This window comes from Saccostrea echinata, unplaced genomic scaffold (assembly GCF_033153115.1).
Source record: "Saccostrea echinata isolate AGI-Se365-2 ecotype Australia unplaced genomic scaffold, CSIRO_AGI_Sech_v1 ptg000056l, whole genome shotgun sequence".
NCBI lineage: Eukaryota > Metazoa > Mollusca > Bivalvia > Ostreida > Ostreidae > Saccostrea > Saccostrea echinata.
In genome coordinates this window covers 21,420,491-21,440,754 of record NW_026889805.1, presented here as the reverse complement: position 1 = coordinate 21,440,754, position 20,264 = coordinate 21,420,491, and the positions used below count along the sequence as shown (strand labels likewise).

Sequence of the window (20,264 nt, the reverse complement as noted above, 5' to 3'; positions counted from 1 at the left end):
GGTGTCACGGCTGATGAGAATAGGTAATGCTCTCAAGTCTGGAGATATCACCCTGGTTAGAACATAATTATATTTTTCACCATCAAAGTTTGATTTTGGGGGCAGATGTTAGTAATTACAGAATCTAGTCCTTTACTACTTTGGATATTATTGACTAAATATTGGAAAATGTAAACTATATGAATAATTTTGGGGTCTATGACAACTCATCGAAAGACAACTCATCAATACGACAACTCATAGATAAGACAAGTCATAGAATAGACATCTCATAGATCTGACAACTCATCGAAACTGATAGAAAAAAATGAAACAATTTATAACTGAATTGATAAATTATTTGTTAACTTATTTAATGCAATATTCAATGTTCCAGTAAGAAATACTTTGTGCCAAACCCTCACTGTAGTTTAAGATAGCTTCCGTTTTCTACCCTTGAAGAAAGTGAAGATACTGAAGTTTATTTTTTCTTGTAATTCCCTTTTTGCAGAGAAGATCGATCTCGATTAATATTTTTTTTAATATCCCAACATTCATATGAACTGGGAGATGTTTGTTTTCCTTCGTGTCTTTGACGAAATGTTCATATTTAATGTAACGGCTCTTGCAATCTTTCAATGAGACTTAGCACCTTTTATTCTGTCCCAAAAATATAATATCTTAATATGTATGCTAGTTTATCTTTACTCATTTGGAAAGAAATAAAGAAAAAAATCAATCCAACCCTCGATCAGTCAAGTTTTGGGTGAGAGTGATAAAATACAACCAAAGAATGAAAAGTGTTCAAATCTTTTTTTTATTCTTATTCTATTATTATTTAATTCAAGTGATGTCCATGAGTTGTCATCCACAAGTTGTCTTTCTATGAGTTTTACAGTCATTTAGTTGATTTTCAGCGAATTTTACTCTCTGGTGAGTTGTTGTTCAATGAGTTGTCCGGAACCCATAATTTTAACATTTAAAGCTAAAGTTATATACAGTAAAGCACGCTTATAGCGAACACGCTTATAATGAACTGACACTTACAGCGAAGTGATCTTTATTCCCCAAGATGAAATATATATTTTAAACCTAACGGATATACAAATTACGCTTATAACGAGCTAAATTGTCTGTCCCTGGCACTTTGTTATATAATAAGCGTGTTTTACTGTATCTAAATGTATAATGAAGGAAAACATTATATTTATATTTATATGGTAGAAATTTGTATTAGTAAGTGGCAAAGAAATTTTTCAGTCTCTTTAAATGCATAAATAAAAAATAGAAATGTACTTTTGGATATCTATAAATTATGCTTAGTAAACTTTAAAAACCCCTTATTTGTACAATCAACTTATGTAAATTCAATTTTCTCTGACTTTTCCATAATAGTATATGTATGAGCACCTGCACAAAGTCAGTTGAGAACTCTGTATTCATTCATTAATAATTGTCAGTTTGTATTATTTCAGATCAACTGAATTAAAATTTTGACAACTTATTTATTTTTTACTTTAAAAACTTAATGATAGTCTTAATAACAAATTGAACACTTTAATTAATACAAAGTGATATAATTCTAATAATTCTTATCAATATAAGCCCTCCAATCCCATAAAATTGTCTGAAGAAACTCATTCCTATGAATATGATGCCATCAAATGGATTAAATCTGCATACATTACCTTCTTCAATGACTAAAATTTCAACTTCCAAACATTAATTAACAAGAATTGGGAGTATTTTGTGCAATGACCTAGCTGGCTTGCTCAGTAATAAACTTTCTAGATGGAGAGAGAATTTGTGTCATTGGCTGCAAGCCTTGTCAGAGAGATGTCTCGTGCTATGACTATCTATGCATGACAGATAAACCATATGGATAAAAAGTTCATTATTTTTTATTCTTCTTTTTTTTTTTGAATGTGACTCTGAGAAAGAGTTAGCCAATAAGAAGTATGCATGATATTTACTTACATATTTTTTTTAATTTTTGACATGATAACAACAGCTTGAAAACTTCATGCTAGAAAACTTAAGCGGCCAGTGACCCAAGAAGGAAAAATAATAATCAAACCAAATGTCCAATTAGCCATGTCTGTCAGTTAAAGAAAATCTAACATACGTTTTTTGTTTTTTTTTCAAGATAGAAGATAAAGTTTTATACAAGCCAGTAACCTTTACTACTCCTTTCCTGCTGAAATGAAGTATACCAATTCACAAGATAGGGAAGAAAGCCAATCTGTGCTTCTATCTGCTAAAAAAATCTTTCATTCTGATTCACAAATCATTGGAAGCACTATACATGTGATTTTTTGCGAAATACAATATTCAAGATCTGCTAATTTTTTTTTATTCTGATGTTCATCCAAATTATTACCAAGTTTTAGGAATATACTGATTTCAATGAGGAATCGTATTTATAGATCTGAACATGCTGCCATCATTATTGTAGCCTGATTTTTTCCCAGTGCCAATAACTGAGAAAATGTTCTAAGAAGGTAATCTGTTAGCCATATGTGCACTTTAGTCTGAAACAGAATCAAATTTAGAACTACATGCAAATTGAATTTCCTTCAGAGTAATCAAACACATGTCTGAAGGTATATTAATTTTCAAACTTGAGCAGTAAACTATAAAAATGATATCTGCAGCCTGCACTCTATTCTGAAATAAAACAAAATATACATATGTATAATGACTGTATCCATAACTAACCTTCTAATCTGAGGCATTGTAGAATAGCTCTTCTATCAGGCAAGTAAAATCCGAGGCTAATATGTTCCTCTGCATCAAATTCCTCCGAATTATCCGAATCATCCGCTGATTTCTCAACCTTCGACTTCTCTGAAACAGAAAGTAAACAATGTATACATTTCACACCTGGCTAGCTTCTGCCTTAATCTCACCTACAAAACATAAACCACTCACTATGGATGTACAGAACTTGTCAATCATACCATCTTATCACATCCATCAAAAGCATGTCATGCAATGCCTTCTAACACACAAGATAACCTTATAGCGTAACTCACATAGAGAGAGAGATCTCTACAGATCTTCCTCCCATGTTCTCAATACATCCCACTCAAACATACCTGTTTAAGTTAATTGGTATTCATTTAATGATACAGGACTGGGAAAGGTTGAATGATTTAAATATGTGTGTCATTATTTCAGTGTACCAGTAGATTACAAAAATTAACAAACAAAAATTTTTTTCAGGGGGGAAGAAAATATATAATAAATGTTGTAGTTTTGGTGACATTGAGTCCTTATTACTTTTCCTCTTTTCTAAAAGATTTCATTTTTGTAAGACCAATATTAGGACAGAAAAAAAATTTCCCATCAAGACACATACTTGAGATTATGCTAATAGACAACATAATGTATAAAGATCTGAGAATTACTGTAAAATCACTTAATAATCTTGTGGTGTCAAATTTTTGTGGTTTGAGGACAAAATATTGGTTTGTGGGGATTACATTCAGTGCTAACTCGTTATGCACTTAAAATGTTACATTTCGTGGGGACATAAATTTGTGGTTCTCTTCATACCAGAAAAATAATGAAAATGAAACCCCCACAAAAATAAGAAATTTCACAGTAGACTGCAGCTCTGCATTGTTTATTATTGTAATGGTGACTTATAAAGTACTCGGGAACACTGGTATCCACATGGTATAAGAAAAACATACTTTTATCTATTGACTGAGAAAGACTACATAAGTCAGAAGTCTCAATATCAACCTATACTAACAACAGAACAACACAATTAGGAAAAGAAAAGCTAAGGAAATGATCCGGACCATTGAAGGAATACCCCCTCCCCCCCCCCCCCCCCCCCCCAAAAAAAAAAAAAAATCAAAAATCACCAAACCAAAAAACTACAAGTTATGTCACACATATAAAACTTGCTAGTATTCATCAAATAATAAAGATTTAAGCTCCAAGCATTAAACATTACTTTCAATTTGAACAAAACAGACCAATTGTGACAGCTTCAAGAATTACTGCCATTGCAATGACATCAACTCAGACAATTAATTTCTCTTAGAGGCACAACTTAGAATTTTCACTGGATCTGGACCCAGGGCCAGGAATTTCTGATAAATTCAGGGATAGTAGCAATCCTTTGGAATTATTGACAAATTGGGATTCATGTGGTGCAGATTTAGAACAGCCACAATTTGATTATTCATGAATTGCCCTCATCCACCTCTGCTACGAGTTCTGATGGCATTAAAATTTAATGCCACTATTTTTTTTAGCTGATAGGGGTAACCATATTTTCTGGATGTTTCAGCAAGTTGAACTTAATTTAGATATTTTGGCAGTAACAATCTCATGAGTTGGCAGGTTAAAAACAAGATGTGTTTGTGAAACAATGATGCCCCCGTATGGCAACTTATAGCGAAGGTTAAAAATTTCTCCAATGCAAATCAAATATGTTGATACTCAAAGTAAGGTCTTGTCTCAAAGAATATACCTGTGAAATATGAAAGCCCTAGCAGCAACCATTGAAAAGATATAGAAAAGGTTAAAGTTTTTCAAAAGTGAGTCAAACATCAAGGCCATGGTCAAATGTCAAAATTAATGGTGTCCAAGGTAAGGCCTTCTCACAAGAAATACACATGTGAAATATGAAAGCCCTAGCACCAACTGTTCAAAAGTAATGACCAAGGTTAAAGTTTTTTAAAAGTAGGTCAAACTCCAAGGTCAAGGTCAAAGTTGTTGGTATCCAAAGTAAAGTGTTGTCACAAGGATTACATATGTAAAGTGTGAAAGCCCTAGCACTAACTGATCAAAAGTTATGACCAAGGTTAAAGTTTTTTAAAAGTAGGTCAAACTCCAAGGTCAAGGTCAAAAGGTCAAAGTTGTTGGTATCCAAAGTAAGGTCTTGTCACAAGGATTACATATGTGAAGTGTGAAAGCCCTAGCACTAACTGATCAAAAGTTATGACCAAGGTTAAAGTTTTCCAAAAGTAGGTCAAACTCCAAGGTCAAGGTCAAAAGGTCAAAGTTGTTCACAGTTGGTATCCAAAGTAAGGTCTTGTCACAAGGATTATATATGTGAAGTATGAAAGCTTTAACACTAACTGATAAAAAGTTATGGCCAAGGTTAAAGTTTTCAAAAGAAGGTCAAACTCAATGGTCAAGGTCAAAGTTCTTGGTATCCAAAGTAAGGTCTTGTCACAAGGATTACATATGTGAAGTATGAGAGCCCTAGTACCAACTGTTTAAAAGTTATGGCCAAGGTTAATGTTGGGTGAAATTTTGCAAAACTGGGTCAAACTCCATGGTCAAGGTCAAATACGATGGTACCCAAAGAAAGGTCTTGTCACAACAAATACACATGTGAAATATGAAAGCCATAGCTCCAACCAATCAAAAGTTATGGGCAAAGTTAATGTTTTTGCGGACAAATAGACAGACAGACAGGCCAAAAACTATATGCCCCCAAATCTTCGATTACGGGGGCATGAAAATATATAATAACATTTTTAAATTGAAATTTTACAAGATTTGAAAGCAATCAATAGTCTCCCTTACTCAATTCTGCCCCCTTTTCCTACTGATCTTATATAACTTGTGTATATATACTTAAATAGTCCACAGCAATAAAGGATCATTGTTGTATAGCAATTATTACAGAAAATAATGCACTTTGCTTCAAAACATCACATATAAAAGGATAAAAAAAACTGAAACAGAGGTTCCTTTTTAGTGATATTGATTAAGAATATCAAAAACCATCTGATAATGATCCATAAAAATTTATTGAATCTTGGTAACAACACAAGATGTACTTTTCCTTTAAGTAGGTTATTTTAAGTGGGAGTTTACATAGACTAGGGACTATAAGTAAAAAGCAAATCTAATATCACAATCTCAAAATATTAATGCTTTTCTTAGTACAATATCAACCCATCAGATTTTTTTTTGACTCAATAACAAAAATTGAACACACGAAAATAGAAGCTACAATAATGCTGGCTTTACCATTCAAACTGGTTTATGAGGATGGAATTCTTCATGCTGGGTATTTGAGTGGAGAATGGAGAATCTTTCATTAGTAATTTCTCCTTAGAGCCTCTTTTCTACAACAATTTTAGGCAAGAAATTGTTGCTCTGTTGTGCTTAATTGTCTGTATCTGTTCCTTAATCATCCCTTATTTCATTAAACCTCTGACAGCGAGCCCTTGGAGAGCTTCTCAAGAATATACCAGGGTTTTTTTTGTTGTTTTTTGGTAGCAGCTGAAACCAGTTTTCCTATTGATATAGGCAGATGCTAGACTAAAGGAACAACAGAGACCTACAGAGTCCCAATTTACTTCTTCTTTTAGAAAACATTACCAATGGCCATTTCAGACTGTGATTTTAGGGTAAGAAAATGCAATAGCTTGTTTATCAAAGGAAAAGAGAGGAAAAATAAACTTTCATTGAAGAGTTTAAAGCAAAGGAAACATTCTTATGAGAATCAAGTCAGAGGTATTTCAACTGTGTACTTGAAAAACAACAACAATTTTTGAAAGGTAAAGTGAATAGATTTTGCACAGAAAAATACATGGCATTTTGATCAAGAAACACAAAGTGGTCATTGTCCCACAGAGTTGCATATGTCTTGAATGTTTCCTTTCTACTCATTTACAATCCTATAAAAACCCAGTACATGAAGTAGTGAATTAAACTTTTTTCATCAAAAGATTTTATTTTACACCCAGTCCCAGTTATATGCAGCAAATTAATTTTAAAAATCTCTGGCATTATAGATGTCAAATATTGATAATAACTAGAGACCTATGGGCCACAATGCTCACCTGGGTTTTTTTTGTTTTTTGGGCCCTCTTGTTCTTCATCAGCTGATTTTTTCCCTATATAAAATTTTGATTTCCTGTTGTCAGACCCAAACCTACCCCCATGACTTGAAAAAAAGAGAATCTATACTTCCTGAGTATGCTTCCACATCAACATGACTAAGCATGGCGTTCTTCGAAGATTTTTAAAAAATTTTCATATATATTCACATGTAAAACTTTAACCCCCTGTTGTTGCCCACACTACCCCCAATGTCCATGATTTTTAAAATAAACATGAATCTTTACTATGTCAGAATTCTTGCATATAAATTTCATAATTTAGGGCTAAGTGGTTCTTAAAAACAAGATTTTTTATGACATCCACTTAAGTTTTTCCCTTTTCTTAATTATCACCCCTTTGAAAGGACATGGCCCTTTATTTAAAAAAAAATGAATCCTCTTCACCCAAGAATGCTTTGTGGTAAGTTTGATTGAAATTGGTCCAGTGGTTCTTCAGAAGAAGTTGAAAATATGAAAAGTTAACAGATGGACAGACAGAAAGAAGACAGATGACTGATGACAGGTGATAAGAAAAGCTCACTTGAATTTTTGGTTCAGGTGAGCTATAAATGTTAAAGTGAGGGGAAAAAATATAAGTGGATTCCAACAAACTTTCTCTCATCATTGTGCAAGCATTGGTACTCTATTGAGTTGATCCTTATGCTACTCACTCTGGACTAAATACTAATATTCAGGTTGTGGACTAGTATTTGGTCATTATCACCCAAAATATATATTCCATTAATCAATTCTTTGGTGATCTGGAACACAGATTCCACACGAACAATTCGGATTGTTAAATTTTGTACTACAACATTTTTAATAGATGCATTTCTTATAAGTCATGCAAGTGCATACTTTGAAAGATAATTTCTTGATCTCTGTGTTTAATTAAGGAAAGATTTTTCCATAGAAAAATTCCACGATCGTCACCAAATTAAAGGCACCTCTCACTGACATTGCCTTTTTCTCAAAGCCAAGTCCTACAGAGTCCGAGGGAATATATTCCAAATGATATCATGAAATTCCATAGGAGTTAAATCAGATTCTGATGCCCATATAATACACAAGTTTATCAACAATATAGTGTCACTGTGAGTAGAAATGAGTCCTGAAATCAGCTTGGTAGGTTAAGAAATTATACTGTAAAACATTTACATAGTGACCAAACTTATTATATATACATGCCTATAACAGAGAGCCATAGTTACAAAGAAGTTCATGCTAATAAAATATCAACTTGATCTAATGATTTATGGATATAACTAAGGGATTCTGACTGTTTCTAGTAGTTCACTTTAACTGCTTTATTGTATGGTGTCAAAAAATAAACAAACTTCAAATAAAAATATTTTTTATGTCAATACCTAAGCACCTACTGAAATAATGTATTAAATTATTATTGAAAATGTGAAACATGCTTATAATTTTAATAAAGTATAAAAATTCTTATACATGTGTACTACAAACACCTTAAGCAATGAATATATAGACATCGAAAACTTACTTTTACAATGAAACCATACTCTGCCCAGTTAAAAAGTAATGGACTTACACAAAATTACATGAAACTTCTATAATTTTTTTTATCAAAATCGTTCAACCAAACATTAGAAAAAATTCAGTCTATCTAGTATTTAATCACAAGAAAAACCTAAAGGGGCAAAGAGTTTAAAATCATTAGCCTGAATTTTCAATGTGTACATGAAAAGAGATCTTACTGCAATATTTATAACATATTTCTAATCACACCATATTACACTGAGTGCAAGATAAAAAGGAAATGTTTTATCAAGCAACACCCTTCTTTTTGGTTCAGAATGGCTGTTATGTTTGTCTTTTGTAGATTACTCATGAGCAGATTTTTTTCTCACTCAGTATGTGTGTGGGCTTGTAACAAGATGAGTTTATTACAACATCTTTAAGACCCCCATACCCTTTGTCATTTATCATAAGAAATGTTTTCCACCAGAATTTTCTTAATGGTTTTCAGCCCCTTTTATTATTTCATTTGGGGGGGGGGGGGCTCTCAAATAATACCTCAAAACTTTACAAATGTAACACTGATTGAAAAAAAAACCCAGTACAGTACATAGTGTCTTCAAAATCACACTATATCTTATATCCTATATTTTGTTATTGAATGTGTATGTGTTGTTGGTGACATGCTTTACTTTGTGTATTTACAATGCTTATGTTGGTGACATTCTTTACTTTGTTTATTTACAGTGTTTATGGTGTTGTTGGTGACATGCTTTACTTTGTGTATTTCAAATGCTTATGTTGGTGACATGCTTTACTTTGTGTATTTCAAATGCTTATGTTGGTGACATGCTTTACTTTGTGTATTTACAGTGTATATGTTGTTGTTGGTGACATGCTTTACTTTGTGTATTTACAGTGCTTATGGTGTTGTTGGTGACATGCTTTACTTTGTGTATTTACAGTGCTTATGGTGTTGTTGGTGACATGCTTTACTTTGTGTATTTACAGAATTTATGGTGTTGTTGGTGACATGCTTTACTTTGTGTATTTACAGTGTTTATGGTGTTGTTGGTGACATGCTTTACTTTGTGTATTTACAGTGTTTATGTTGTTGGTGACATGCTTTACTTTGTGTATTTACAGTGTTAATGTTGTTGGTGACATGCTTTACTTTGTGTATTTACAGTGTTTATGTTGTTGGGGACATGCTTTACTTTGTGTATTTCCAATGCTTATGTTGGTGACATTCTTTACTTTGTTTATTTACAGTGTTTATGGTGTTGTTGGTGACATGCTTTACTTTGTTTATTTACAGTGTTTATGTTGTTGGTGACATGTTTTACTTTGTGTATTTACAGTGTTTATGTTGTTGGTGACATGCTTTACTTTGTGTATTTACAGTGTATATGTTGTTGGTGGTGACATGTTTTACTTTGTGTATTTACAGTGTATATGTTGTTGGTGGTGACATGCTTTACTTTGTGTATTCACAGTGTTTATGGTGTTGTTGGTGACATGTTTTACTTTGTGTATTTACAGTGTTTATGGTGTTGTTGTTGACATGCTTTACTTTGTTTATTTACAGTGTTTATGGTGTTGTTGGTGACATGCTTTACTTTGTGTATTTACAGTGTTTATGTTGTTGGTGACATGCTTTACTTTGTGTATTCACAGTGTTATAGTGTTGTTGGTGACATGCTTTTCTTTGTGTATTCACAGTGTTATAGTGTTGTTGATGACATGCTTTACTTTGTGTATTTACAGTGTTATAGTGTTGTTGGTGACATGCTTTATTTTTTTGTATTTACAGTGTTTATGGTGTTGTTGGTGACATGTTTTACTTTGTGTATTTCCAATGCTTATGTTGGTGACATGCTTTACTTTGTGTATTTACAGTGTTTATTTTGTTGTTGTTGACATGCTTTACTTTGTGTATTTACAGTGTTTATGTTGTTGGTGATATGCTTTACTTTGTGTATTTACAGTGCTTATGGTGTTGTTGGTGACATGTTTTACTTTGTGTATTTACAGTGTTTATGGTGTTGTTGGTGACATGTTTTACTTTGCGTATTTACAGTGTTTATGTTGTTGGTGACATGTTTTACTTTGTGTATTTACAGTGTATATGTTGTTGGTGACATGCTTTACTTTGTGTATTTACAGTGTATATGTTGTTGGTGGTGACATGTTTTACTTTGTGTATTTACAGTGTATATGTTGCTGGTGGTGACATGCTTTACTTTGTGTATTCACAGTGTTTATGGTGTTGTTGGTGACATGTTTTACTTTGCGTATTTACAGTGTTTATGTTGTTGGTGACATGTTTTACTTTGTGTATTTACAGTGTATATGTTGTTGGTGACATGCTTTACTTTGTGTATTTACAGTGTATATGTTGTTGGTGGTGACATGCTTTACTTTGTGTATTCACAGTGTATATGTTGTTGGTGGTGACATGTTTTACTTTGTGTATTTACAGTGTTTATGGTATTGTTGGTGACATGTTTTACTTTGTGTATTTACAGTGTTTATGGTGTTGTTGGTGACATGTTTTACTTTGTGTATTTACAGTGTTTATGGTGTTGTTGTTGACATGCTTTACTTTGTGTATTCACAGTGTTATAGTGTTGTTGGTGACATGCTTTACTTTGTGTATTCACAGTGTTATAGTGTTGCTGGTGACATGCTTTTCTTTGTGTATTCACAGTGTTATAGTGTTGTTGATGACATGCTTTACTTTGTGTATTTACAGTGTTATAGTGTTGTTGGTGACATGCTTTATTTTTTGTATTTACAGTGTATATGTTGTTGTTGGTGACATGCTTTACTTTGTGTATTTACAGTGTTTATGTTGTTGGTGACATGCTTTACTTTGTGTTTTCACAGTGTTATAGTGTTGTTGGTGACATGCTTTACTTTTTTGTATTTACAGTGTTTATTTTGTTGTTGTTGACATGCTTTACTTTGTGTATTTACAGTGTTTATGTTGTTGTTGGTGACATGCTTTACTTTGTGTATTTCCAATGCTTATGTTGGTGACATGCTATACTTTGTGTATTTACAGTGTTTATTTTGTTGTTGTTGACATGCTTTATTTTGTGTATTTACAGTGTTTATGTTGTTGGTGACATGCTTTACTTTGTGTATTTACAGTGCTTATGTTGTTGGTGACATGTTTTACTTTGTGTATTCACAGTGTTATAGTGTTGTTGGTGACATGTTTTACTCTGTGTATTTACACTGTTTATGGTGTTGTTGGTGACAAGCTTAACTTTGTGTATTTACAGTATCCCTTTTAATTAATCTTTTGCTTATTTTTCTAAGAATGGAATTATTTTTTTTCTGCCAAAGAATATTGTGCTAATGAGCAATATTTTTTGTACCGATTCTATGGAATTGATTAAGCAGAATAATAAGCAACTAATTTAATCAAAGCTATTAAATAGGGCAAGAGGAGAAAATTAACTCGTGAGATTGATTTTTTTTTTCACAACTTACCATAAATACTTTGTGTCAGTACAATAATGTCCTGTAATACCAACTCCTTCCCACGGTTCTCGTGACGACCACACAACGGAAATAGAGATTTTGGTTTCGATAACCTCTTCTTTTTTACATCTTTTGTAAGAAAGTCTGAAAATAAATTTTCATATAATATTTATTACTTGGAATTTTAAGCTTTATGGCAAAATGAAGTTGTGTATTGAGTAGGTCTCCCTAAAGAGCTTTTGAATGATGTCATTACATTACTCTAAAAAAAAAATCCAATAAGGTTGTTATATCTTTTACGCATAGTTATAAATTTTCAGTTTGAGGGAGACAAGTACTCTAAATACTACATAATATACCTCATCAATTCAAGCTTTCACTCAAGCTCTTAGAGTACTGTTGTTGAAGCAATACATGACCCTATCAACAAATGTTGACAATGTACAAAATTCTTAATGTATGAATCAGAGAAATCCGCCATTTCACAATATTGCTAACATTATAGAGAACAGTCACTGTGAGTTGAAGGAGAACATATTGCCCCTTCCCCCCAAAAAATAATCTACTTCAAAAAAGGCCTAGTTTAGTAACTGTAAAGAAAATCTTTAGATTCTCATAAAACTCGGTCCTAATTTAATAATTCACTATCCTTCCTGTGCTACAATGTTTCAAAATTCAATGACTTACACACATTAAAATTCAAACCCCCAAAGAATTCCTGAAAAAAGAATTTTATTGCTTTTTAGTAAAAAGAAAAAAGGGACAATGATTCATTCAGAGAGGGATAGAATTCCAATCTTATTCTAGTTTCTCAAAGCTTCTGAAGAACAGAATTTTTATTGATTTTTATTTTATCAATGAAGGCCATTTCTTTAATAACAAAAATTTAAATCTATTCTTTACTGGAATACTCTCATATTAATTTGACCAATCATACCCTGTCTAGAAAAAGTCTCTTGATTCTTTTTTTTAGCATGTTCCTTTGTAAAAGTTTGACCCCACTTTTGCCACATTCTAGCCCTGAAAACGGTGACTTGAAAAAAATTGAATCTTCTTTAACCAAACACTGAGATGCTTGACATTAAATACAGTAATGTTGGTCCTGCTATAATTCTTGAAAAGAAGTTTAAAAATATCTATCACAAATATTCCTGAAGGGTAAACTTTGACCTTTGTTGTCTAATCCAACTCCCAGGAGTCATAATTTGAACATGCATTCTTGAATTTATACTATAAGGGTTACTTGGATATGATTTTGAATAAATAGAGGATATTCAATGTTTTGTAGATGAATATGGAATTTATTTCACGAGTGGGACAGGATTTTTTGATATTTTCACGAGTGCGAAGCACGAGTGAAAATATCAGAAAATCCTGTCTCACGAGTGAAATAAATTCCATATTCATCTACAAAACATTGAATTTTCTGTTTATTACATTTTCTTTGATTTTCCCTTTGCCTGTGTCTTTTCTTAACAGTGTCATAGGCCTGACGTCATAGTTGAGCGGTTGAGACGTCATAGCTTAGCAGTTGTGCGATTGAAAACATTACATAGCATGGATTTTAGCAAGATATTTGGGAAGAAATTTGCAGTTTTAGCTCTATCAAGATGCTTAGTTACTATCTCTGTCTTATGACAGGCCAGAAATTATTTTTTACTTACTTTGATATCTTTCACACTGTGAGAGAATATCATTTTAGTATCCTTTCACACTGTGAGAGAATATCACTTTTATTCAATTAATAAATCACAGTATTTCACTGTTGAAAATGTAATAAAGTGGCCCTTTCGTTCTTGAAAAGACGATATACATTTATATACAAATGCAAATATTTTATTGGGGCACACAATTACAATAATTGGCAAAGGCCCAGCATATAAGAATCATCAATATACAATATTTTAAAACTTTCATATGTGAAGATATGCATTAATCATACAATCATTTGCACAATAATTATGTAACACAATCATTTCTAGATAATTTAAATTTGTTAATGAGTGCATTATTTTCAGCATTTCTGGACATTGGCTATTAAGTCAAAGCTGAACCTTTTAAGTGTTAGACATATTTGTATATAAATTTTTTTTACATATTCTGTAATCCCCATTTTACCCCTGGGGTCATATTTTGAAAAAAAACAAAACAAAAACAAAAACAAAAAACATAGCTAAAAAAGATTATCTAGCTCACTTCTTATTAATAGGTTATCTATAAATAATACAAATCTCATACCAATTTTTTTTCTAGTTAGTTGCATCTCAAGATCAAAATTCATGCAAGCCTGGTTAAAGAAAGACTTAAAGTTACTTTCAAATGGATTTACTCCAAAAAGTTTGACCTGTTCACTCATCCAGAAAATGTGGATCATTTCCAGCATCTGAGGCAATTAAGTCTGGTAGTGTCCATCCATAGTTGCATCATCCATGCAAGTCTAATAACAACATAACCATATAGTTATATAGAGCTACTCCAAAAACATCACCCTGGTCTCGCATCTGGAAAATGTATATCAGATCCAGCATCCGAAGCAGATCTGGTAGTGTCCATAACTAGTTACACCACCCATGCTAGTTTGGTTCTGGTAGGGATAATATTCACTCAACTTGAAAATGTAGGCCAGATCCAGCATCCAAAGCAAGTCCGGTAGTGTCCATCAATCCCTAGATGCATCATTCTTTCAAGCTTGGTCTAGGTAGGTCTTTTAGTTCCTTGAAAAAGGTCCTGCTCCAAAAACTTTAACCTGTTCACCCATCCAGAAAATGTAGGTCATATCTAGCATCCGAAGCAAGACTGGTAGTTTACATTCCTAGATGCATTATCCTTGCAAAATTGGCCTAAGTAGGGCTTAAAGTTATTTGGGAATGGACCTGCTACAAAAACTTTAATCTGTTCACCCATCTAGAAAATGTAGGTCAGATCTAGTATCTGAAGCAAGTCTGGTCGTGTATGTTCCTAGATACATTATGCATGCAAGTTTGGTCCAGGTAAGGCTTTTAATTCCTTGAGAATGGACCTGCTCCAAAAACTTAAAACTTGGTCACTCATCTGGAAAATGTAGGTGAGATCCAGCATCTAAAACTATTCTGATAATGCCCTTCCCTAGATGCATCATATATGCAAGTTTGGTCCTGAAAGGGCTTCTAGCTTCTTTGGAATGAATCTCCTCAAAATTGTCATCTTTTCACTCATCTGGAAAATGTAGGTCAAAAAATCTGTAAACGCGTAAATTAACCTGTTTAACAGTGATGATAGTGAGGGGGGCAAGATGAAGAAACTCGCCTGCACAAAAAAATTGTATAATTTGTCATCTTATCACACACATTAACCAACTTTATTCACAAATTCAAAATTACAGAACTTTGTTACCGTAATTTATTTTATTTAATAATTATCTTAAATCAAATCATAATGTAAATAAGCAACTGAATCATTTTTGAAATCAGAAGGGGACCAGAACCAGGGTAATTGATAATAAAATCATGCAGTTTGAAAAGGTGACGGGATCTTTACTAATTACCCTTTCTTCTCTAATCATATACTGTTATTAAAATTTACAAGCTCTGCTATAAATCAGCATGTTTCTTCATGATTAAAAAAATATCTATTTTATTTCTTATCAACATCATTAGACCACACATGTGTACACACCCACACTGTAGTCCGTTTATAATATGTGTATTTATAAATTCATTTTTAATAAATGTTTATACTTAAATTAGAACAAGTTCACACTTTTATAGTAATTGAAAAGCATGTAAGATTTTTTTCAGAATCTTCATTATTTTTGCTTTTGTCATTGATAACTTCGTTAAAAGTATGCAGTTTCTCATCTCTCTATCACTGAATATTGTCGCATATGATGTCACAGCAGTATGGTGCCGAGATCCGATTGAAATATGCATATCCCTGTACATGTATTTGAATTTAAACTCTAAATTTCTCTTAAAATATGCTTACAACAACCTTAATTAGTCCCCTACCGGTGAAACCGGAGGGGACTACAGGTTTCCTCTGAGTCTGTCCGTCCGTCTGTCTGTCGGTCTGTCCCTCTGTCTGTCTGTCCCATTTGGTTTTCTGCACTTTTTTTCTAAACGCTTGCAGATATTGAGCTGATTTTTTGTATGTGAGTGTATCTTGATGAGTTACAGATCAAGTTTGCATTTCGTTCCACTTCAATGATTTTTGGCGGAATTACGACCTTTTCAATTTTTCACGGTTTTCCGCAATTTTTTTCTAAACGTTTGCAGATTTTGGCCTGATTTTTGGTATGTGACTTTACCTTGATGAGTTATAGATGAAGGTTGCATTTCATTCCGCTTCATTGATTTTTGACAGAATTATGGCATTTTCAATTTTTAGCGGGAACCAGATTACACTTGCCGGTAGGGGACTAGTATTGCTAATGCAATACTCTCAGAATGCTTGTTTTATTCAGTGTTTTAATAAACAAGGTTGTAGATAACATTTTTCATACAATTACAGATTTTTTAAAAAAACATTTAAAAACTTTAAAGATTTTCTTCTTGTATATCCCCACGTAAAACTTCAACCCTTCCTGTGAAACACCCTTGTCCTAATGGCTAGGATCTGAAGAAATCTGCATTAGGTTACATCTTTAAATCACGCAAAAGTGACCCTTTCCTCTAAAAGATCAAAGACTGAATTTTTCATTTGATTGCCTTAATTCATCATGTAAAAACAATGACCTTCATTTTTCAATATAAAATATTCAATATAAATAGGTGACCCATGGGCCTCTTGTTATTCAAAATTTATAAGGTGCAATGCATTTAACAAAATATTTCAAAAGTGAGCATAAAGATATCACTTATATCAACATTATCAGCAGACTTTTTGAAAATGCACTAGTTTACATTTATTATGTTATGCCTCTTTGATTTTCATGTTTTAGAACTTCTTAACACAACATCGATTGACACATATTTTGCAGTTAGCTGTTAAAGTACAGTATTTCACTGTCAGGCAAAGGTACATCATTTATTTTCCATGCAAAAGGTCAGACTTCATAAAACTTTAATTATTTCAATGATGATACAGGTAAGTGATGGCAGTGTCTTTAGGAAATGTACTTTTACATTGCTGCAGAAATTTAATTAAAACATCAATTTCACCTCTCTTTTTTTCCCCACTAACATTTGCTACAATATGAATCAATTTCTGAAAAAAAGGAAGCAAAAAAGCCATTTATCTTTTAACTTATCCCAAGGAACATCATTTAGATCTTATTGATTTTATATGAAACAGAAAAAATGAACTCTTGACTTCTGCTAGCAACTGAACCAACAGACAGTCAACCCGTCACCATGGTAATCAGGGTCACAGAAAAAAAACTGCTGATCTAGGGTTCCAGTCCAAGACGCAGTAAAAATATATGTAGGTCATGATATAAATAAATGTAAATTGACAGGATATTAAAGCGTGCTAAAAAGTCGTTTGTCTGCTGTAATATCCATTGATTATCCAATTGAACAATGGTGGGATCTGGGGCTAACATTTAGTGCTCCGTTTTTACGGCTTCCGGAATTTATCATGAACTCCGCAGATTCAGGCTGCTGGGCAATTTTTTTTCTCTATACCATGGTACTTTGTACTTTATATTTCATGTAGAAATATTACGAGTGTGCACTTCTTACAAGATAAATCCGTCTAATGAGAAAATGAAATTCATTATCTGTCCAATGCATGTACTAATTCTCCCCTTCAGATAAATTTAAATCATGAAATATTTTTTTAAAAATTAGAGAAATTAATATGTCATCAAAATTTCCACTTAGTTTACCTTTAAAACTGAAAATCTTTTATTCTAAGATAAGTACACTGTACGTTATTAAAATAAATGCTCACCACCCATCATTTCCCCTTAGCTTTATTATTATAATTACCTGGGTTACTGCTATGTCGTGTACTGTATCTAATTTGTGCTATAATAAACATCTAGTAAAATGAGAAAGAAAGTTTCTAGATTCTATATAATGTAAAACAAGAGGCCCATGGGCCACATTGCTCACCTGAGCACATTGGCTAGGCAAAACCACAAATCAGTTCAGTATTGAAAAGGTTACCGGGGGGGGGGGGGGGGGGGGCTGATGATGCTTTCATGTCAATATAACAAATGGCTTTGTTGTACTTGAGTAAATTTTGAAAAAATTTCCCCATATAATCCTTTGTAAAAATTTGATCCCCCATTGTGGCTCCTCCCTATCCCAGAGGTCAATATTTGAACAAACTTGAATCTACACTACCTGAGGATGCTTCCATATCAATATGACTAAACATAGCTTTTCTGTTCTTGAGAAGAAATATTTTTTCTGCATGTTCTTATGTAAAACTTTCGATCCCCGATTGGGCCCCACCCTACCCCCGGGGTCATCATTTGAACGAATTTGATTTACACTATCTGAGGATGCTTCCATATCAAAATGACTGAACATGATTTTCAGTTTTTGAGAAGAGGATATTTTCCTATTTGTTCCTATGTAAAATTTTCGACACCCTAATGTGGCCCATCCCTATCCCCGGGGGTCATCATTTTAACAAACTTGAATCTACACTACCTGAGGATGCTTCCATATCAAAATGACTAATCATGGCTTTGCAGTTCTTGAGAAGAGGATATTTTCCTATTTGTTCCTATGTAAAATTTTCGACACCCCATTGTGGCCCATCCCTATCCCCGGGGGTCATCATTTTAACAAACTTGAATCTACACTACCTGAGGATGCTTCCATATCAAAATGACTAATCATGGCTTTGCAGTTCTTCATCAGAAAGATATTTTCCTATATATTTCTATTTAAGACTTTGATCCTCCATTGTGGCCCCACCCTACCCCAGGGGGTCATGATTTGAACAATCTTGAATTTATACTACCTGAGGATACTTCCACATAAATATGAACAATCAGGGCTTTGCTGTTCCTGAGAAGAAGATTTTAAAAATTTTTCCTATATATTTTTATGTAAAACTTTGATCCTCAATTGTGGCCCCGCCCTACCCCCAGGGGTCATGATTTGAACAAATTTGAATTTATACTACCTGAGGATACTTCCACATAAATATGAACAATCAGGGCTTTGCTGTTCCTGAGAAGAAGATTTTAAAAATTTTTCCTATATATTTTTATGTAAAACTTTGATCCTCAATTGTGGCCCCGCCCTACCCCCAGGGGTCATGATTTGAACAAATTTGAATTTTTACTACCTGAGGATGCTTCCATATAAATATTACCAATCATGGCTTTGCTGTTCTTGAGAAGAAGATTTTTTAAAGATTTTTCCTATATATTTCTATGTAAAACTTTGATCCTCCATTGTGGCCCCGCCCTACCCTCGGGGGTCATGATTTGAACAAACTTGAATCTTCACTACTTGAGGATGCTTCCATATAAATATGACTCATCATGGCTTTGCTGTTCTTGAGAAGAAGATTTTTAAAGGTTTTTCCTATATATTTCTATGTAAAACTTTGATCCTCCATTGTGGCCCCGCCCTACCCCCAGGGGTCATGATTTGAACAAATTTGAATCTACACTACCTGAGGATGCTTTCATATAAATATGATCAATCAGGGCTTTGCTGTTCTTGAGAAGAAGATTTTTTTTTTATCAAGATTTTTCCTATATATTTCTATGTAAAACTTTGATCCTCCATTGTGGCCCCGCCCTACCCTCAGGGGTCATGATTTGAACAAACTTGAATCTACACTACCTGAGCATGCTTCCATATAAATATGATTCATCATGGCTTTGCTGTTCTTGAGAAGAAGATTTTTAAAGGTTTTTCCTATATATTTCTATGTAAAACTTTGATCCTCCATTGTGGCCCCACCCTACCCCCGGGGGTCATGATTTGAACAAACTTGAATCTACACTACCTGAGGATGCTTCCACATGAGTTTCATCTTCCCTGGCTTTGTGGTTCTTGACAAGAAGATTTTTAAAAGATGCTATTAATTTTTCACTAATTCTTTATTATCTCCCCTTGAAAGAGGGCATGGCCCTTCATTTGAACAAACCTGAATCCCCTTCACATAAGGATACTTTGTGGCAAGTTTGGTTGAAATTGGCCCAGTGGTTCTTGAGAAGAAGATGAAAATGTGAAAAGTTTACGACAACAACGACGCCGACGATGACAACGACGACGACAGACAACGGACAAATTTTGATCAGAAAAGCTCACTTGAGCCTTTGGCTCAGGTGAGCTAAAAAACTGTACTATGAGACTGAGTATTTTCTTAAATATTTCCCTTGATACTTTATTAGCTAGTCTCAAAGGCTAACTATTTTCTCTGAACAGAAAATGTGCATAAATCTAATTTAATCTATCAAAAAAGTGCGAAGAGATTTCAGAATTATTTTCAACATCAAATTGGGAGCACTGTGAAAATAGAAAAGTTGCCCTAGAGAGAAATAAAATGTTATAAAGC

The 20,264-nt window shown here is 33.2% G+C and overlaps 2 protein-coding genes across 4 annotated transcripts in view; both read right to left on the bottom strand.

The window, feature by feature from the left end:
- LOC133173788 (uncharacterized) overlaps positions 1-20,264 on the bottom strand; it is a 74,085-nt gene that overhangs the window by 43,395 nt on the left and 10,426 nt on the right. The window contains exons 2-3 of one of the 3 annotated variants that reach the window (XM_061308833.1): positions 11,823-11,957; positions 2,698-2,826 (exon numbers count right to left, since the gene is read on the bottom strand). The gene's annotated coding sequence lies outside the window, so the exon portion shown is untranslated. Of the gene's footprint in view, positions 1-1,667; positions 1,792-2,697; positions 2,827-2,910; positions 2,989-11,822; positions 11,958-20,264 lie in introns of those variants that run through there. The other 2 variants (XM_061308829.1, XM_061308830.1) reach the window with 2 other exon arrangements.
- Positions 2,506-20,264, bottom strand: part of LOC133173953 (gem-associated protein 5-like) — a 56,982-nt gene continuing 39,223 nt past the window's right edge. Inside the window, exons 17-19 of the mRNA XM_061309016.1 lie at positions 11,823-11,957; positions 2,698-2,826; positions 2,506-2,510 (exon numbers count right to left, since the gene is read on the bottom strand). Coding sequence (XP_061165000.1) covers positions 2,506-2,510; positions 2,698-2,826; positions 11,823-11,957 — 269 coding nt within the window. The remainder of the gene's footprint in view (positions 2,511-2,697; positions 2,827-11,822; positions 11,958-20,264) is intronic.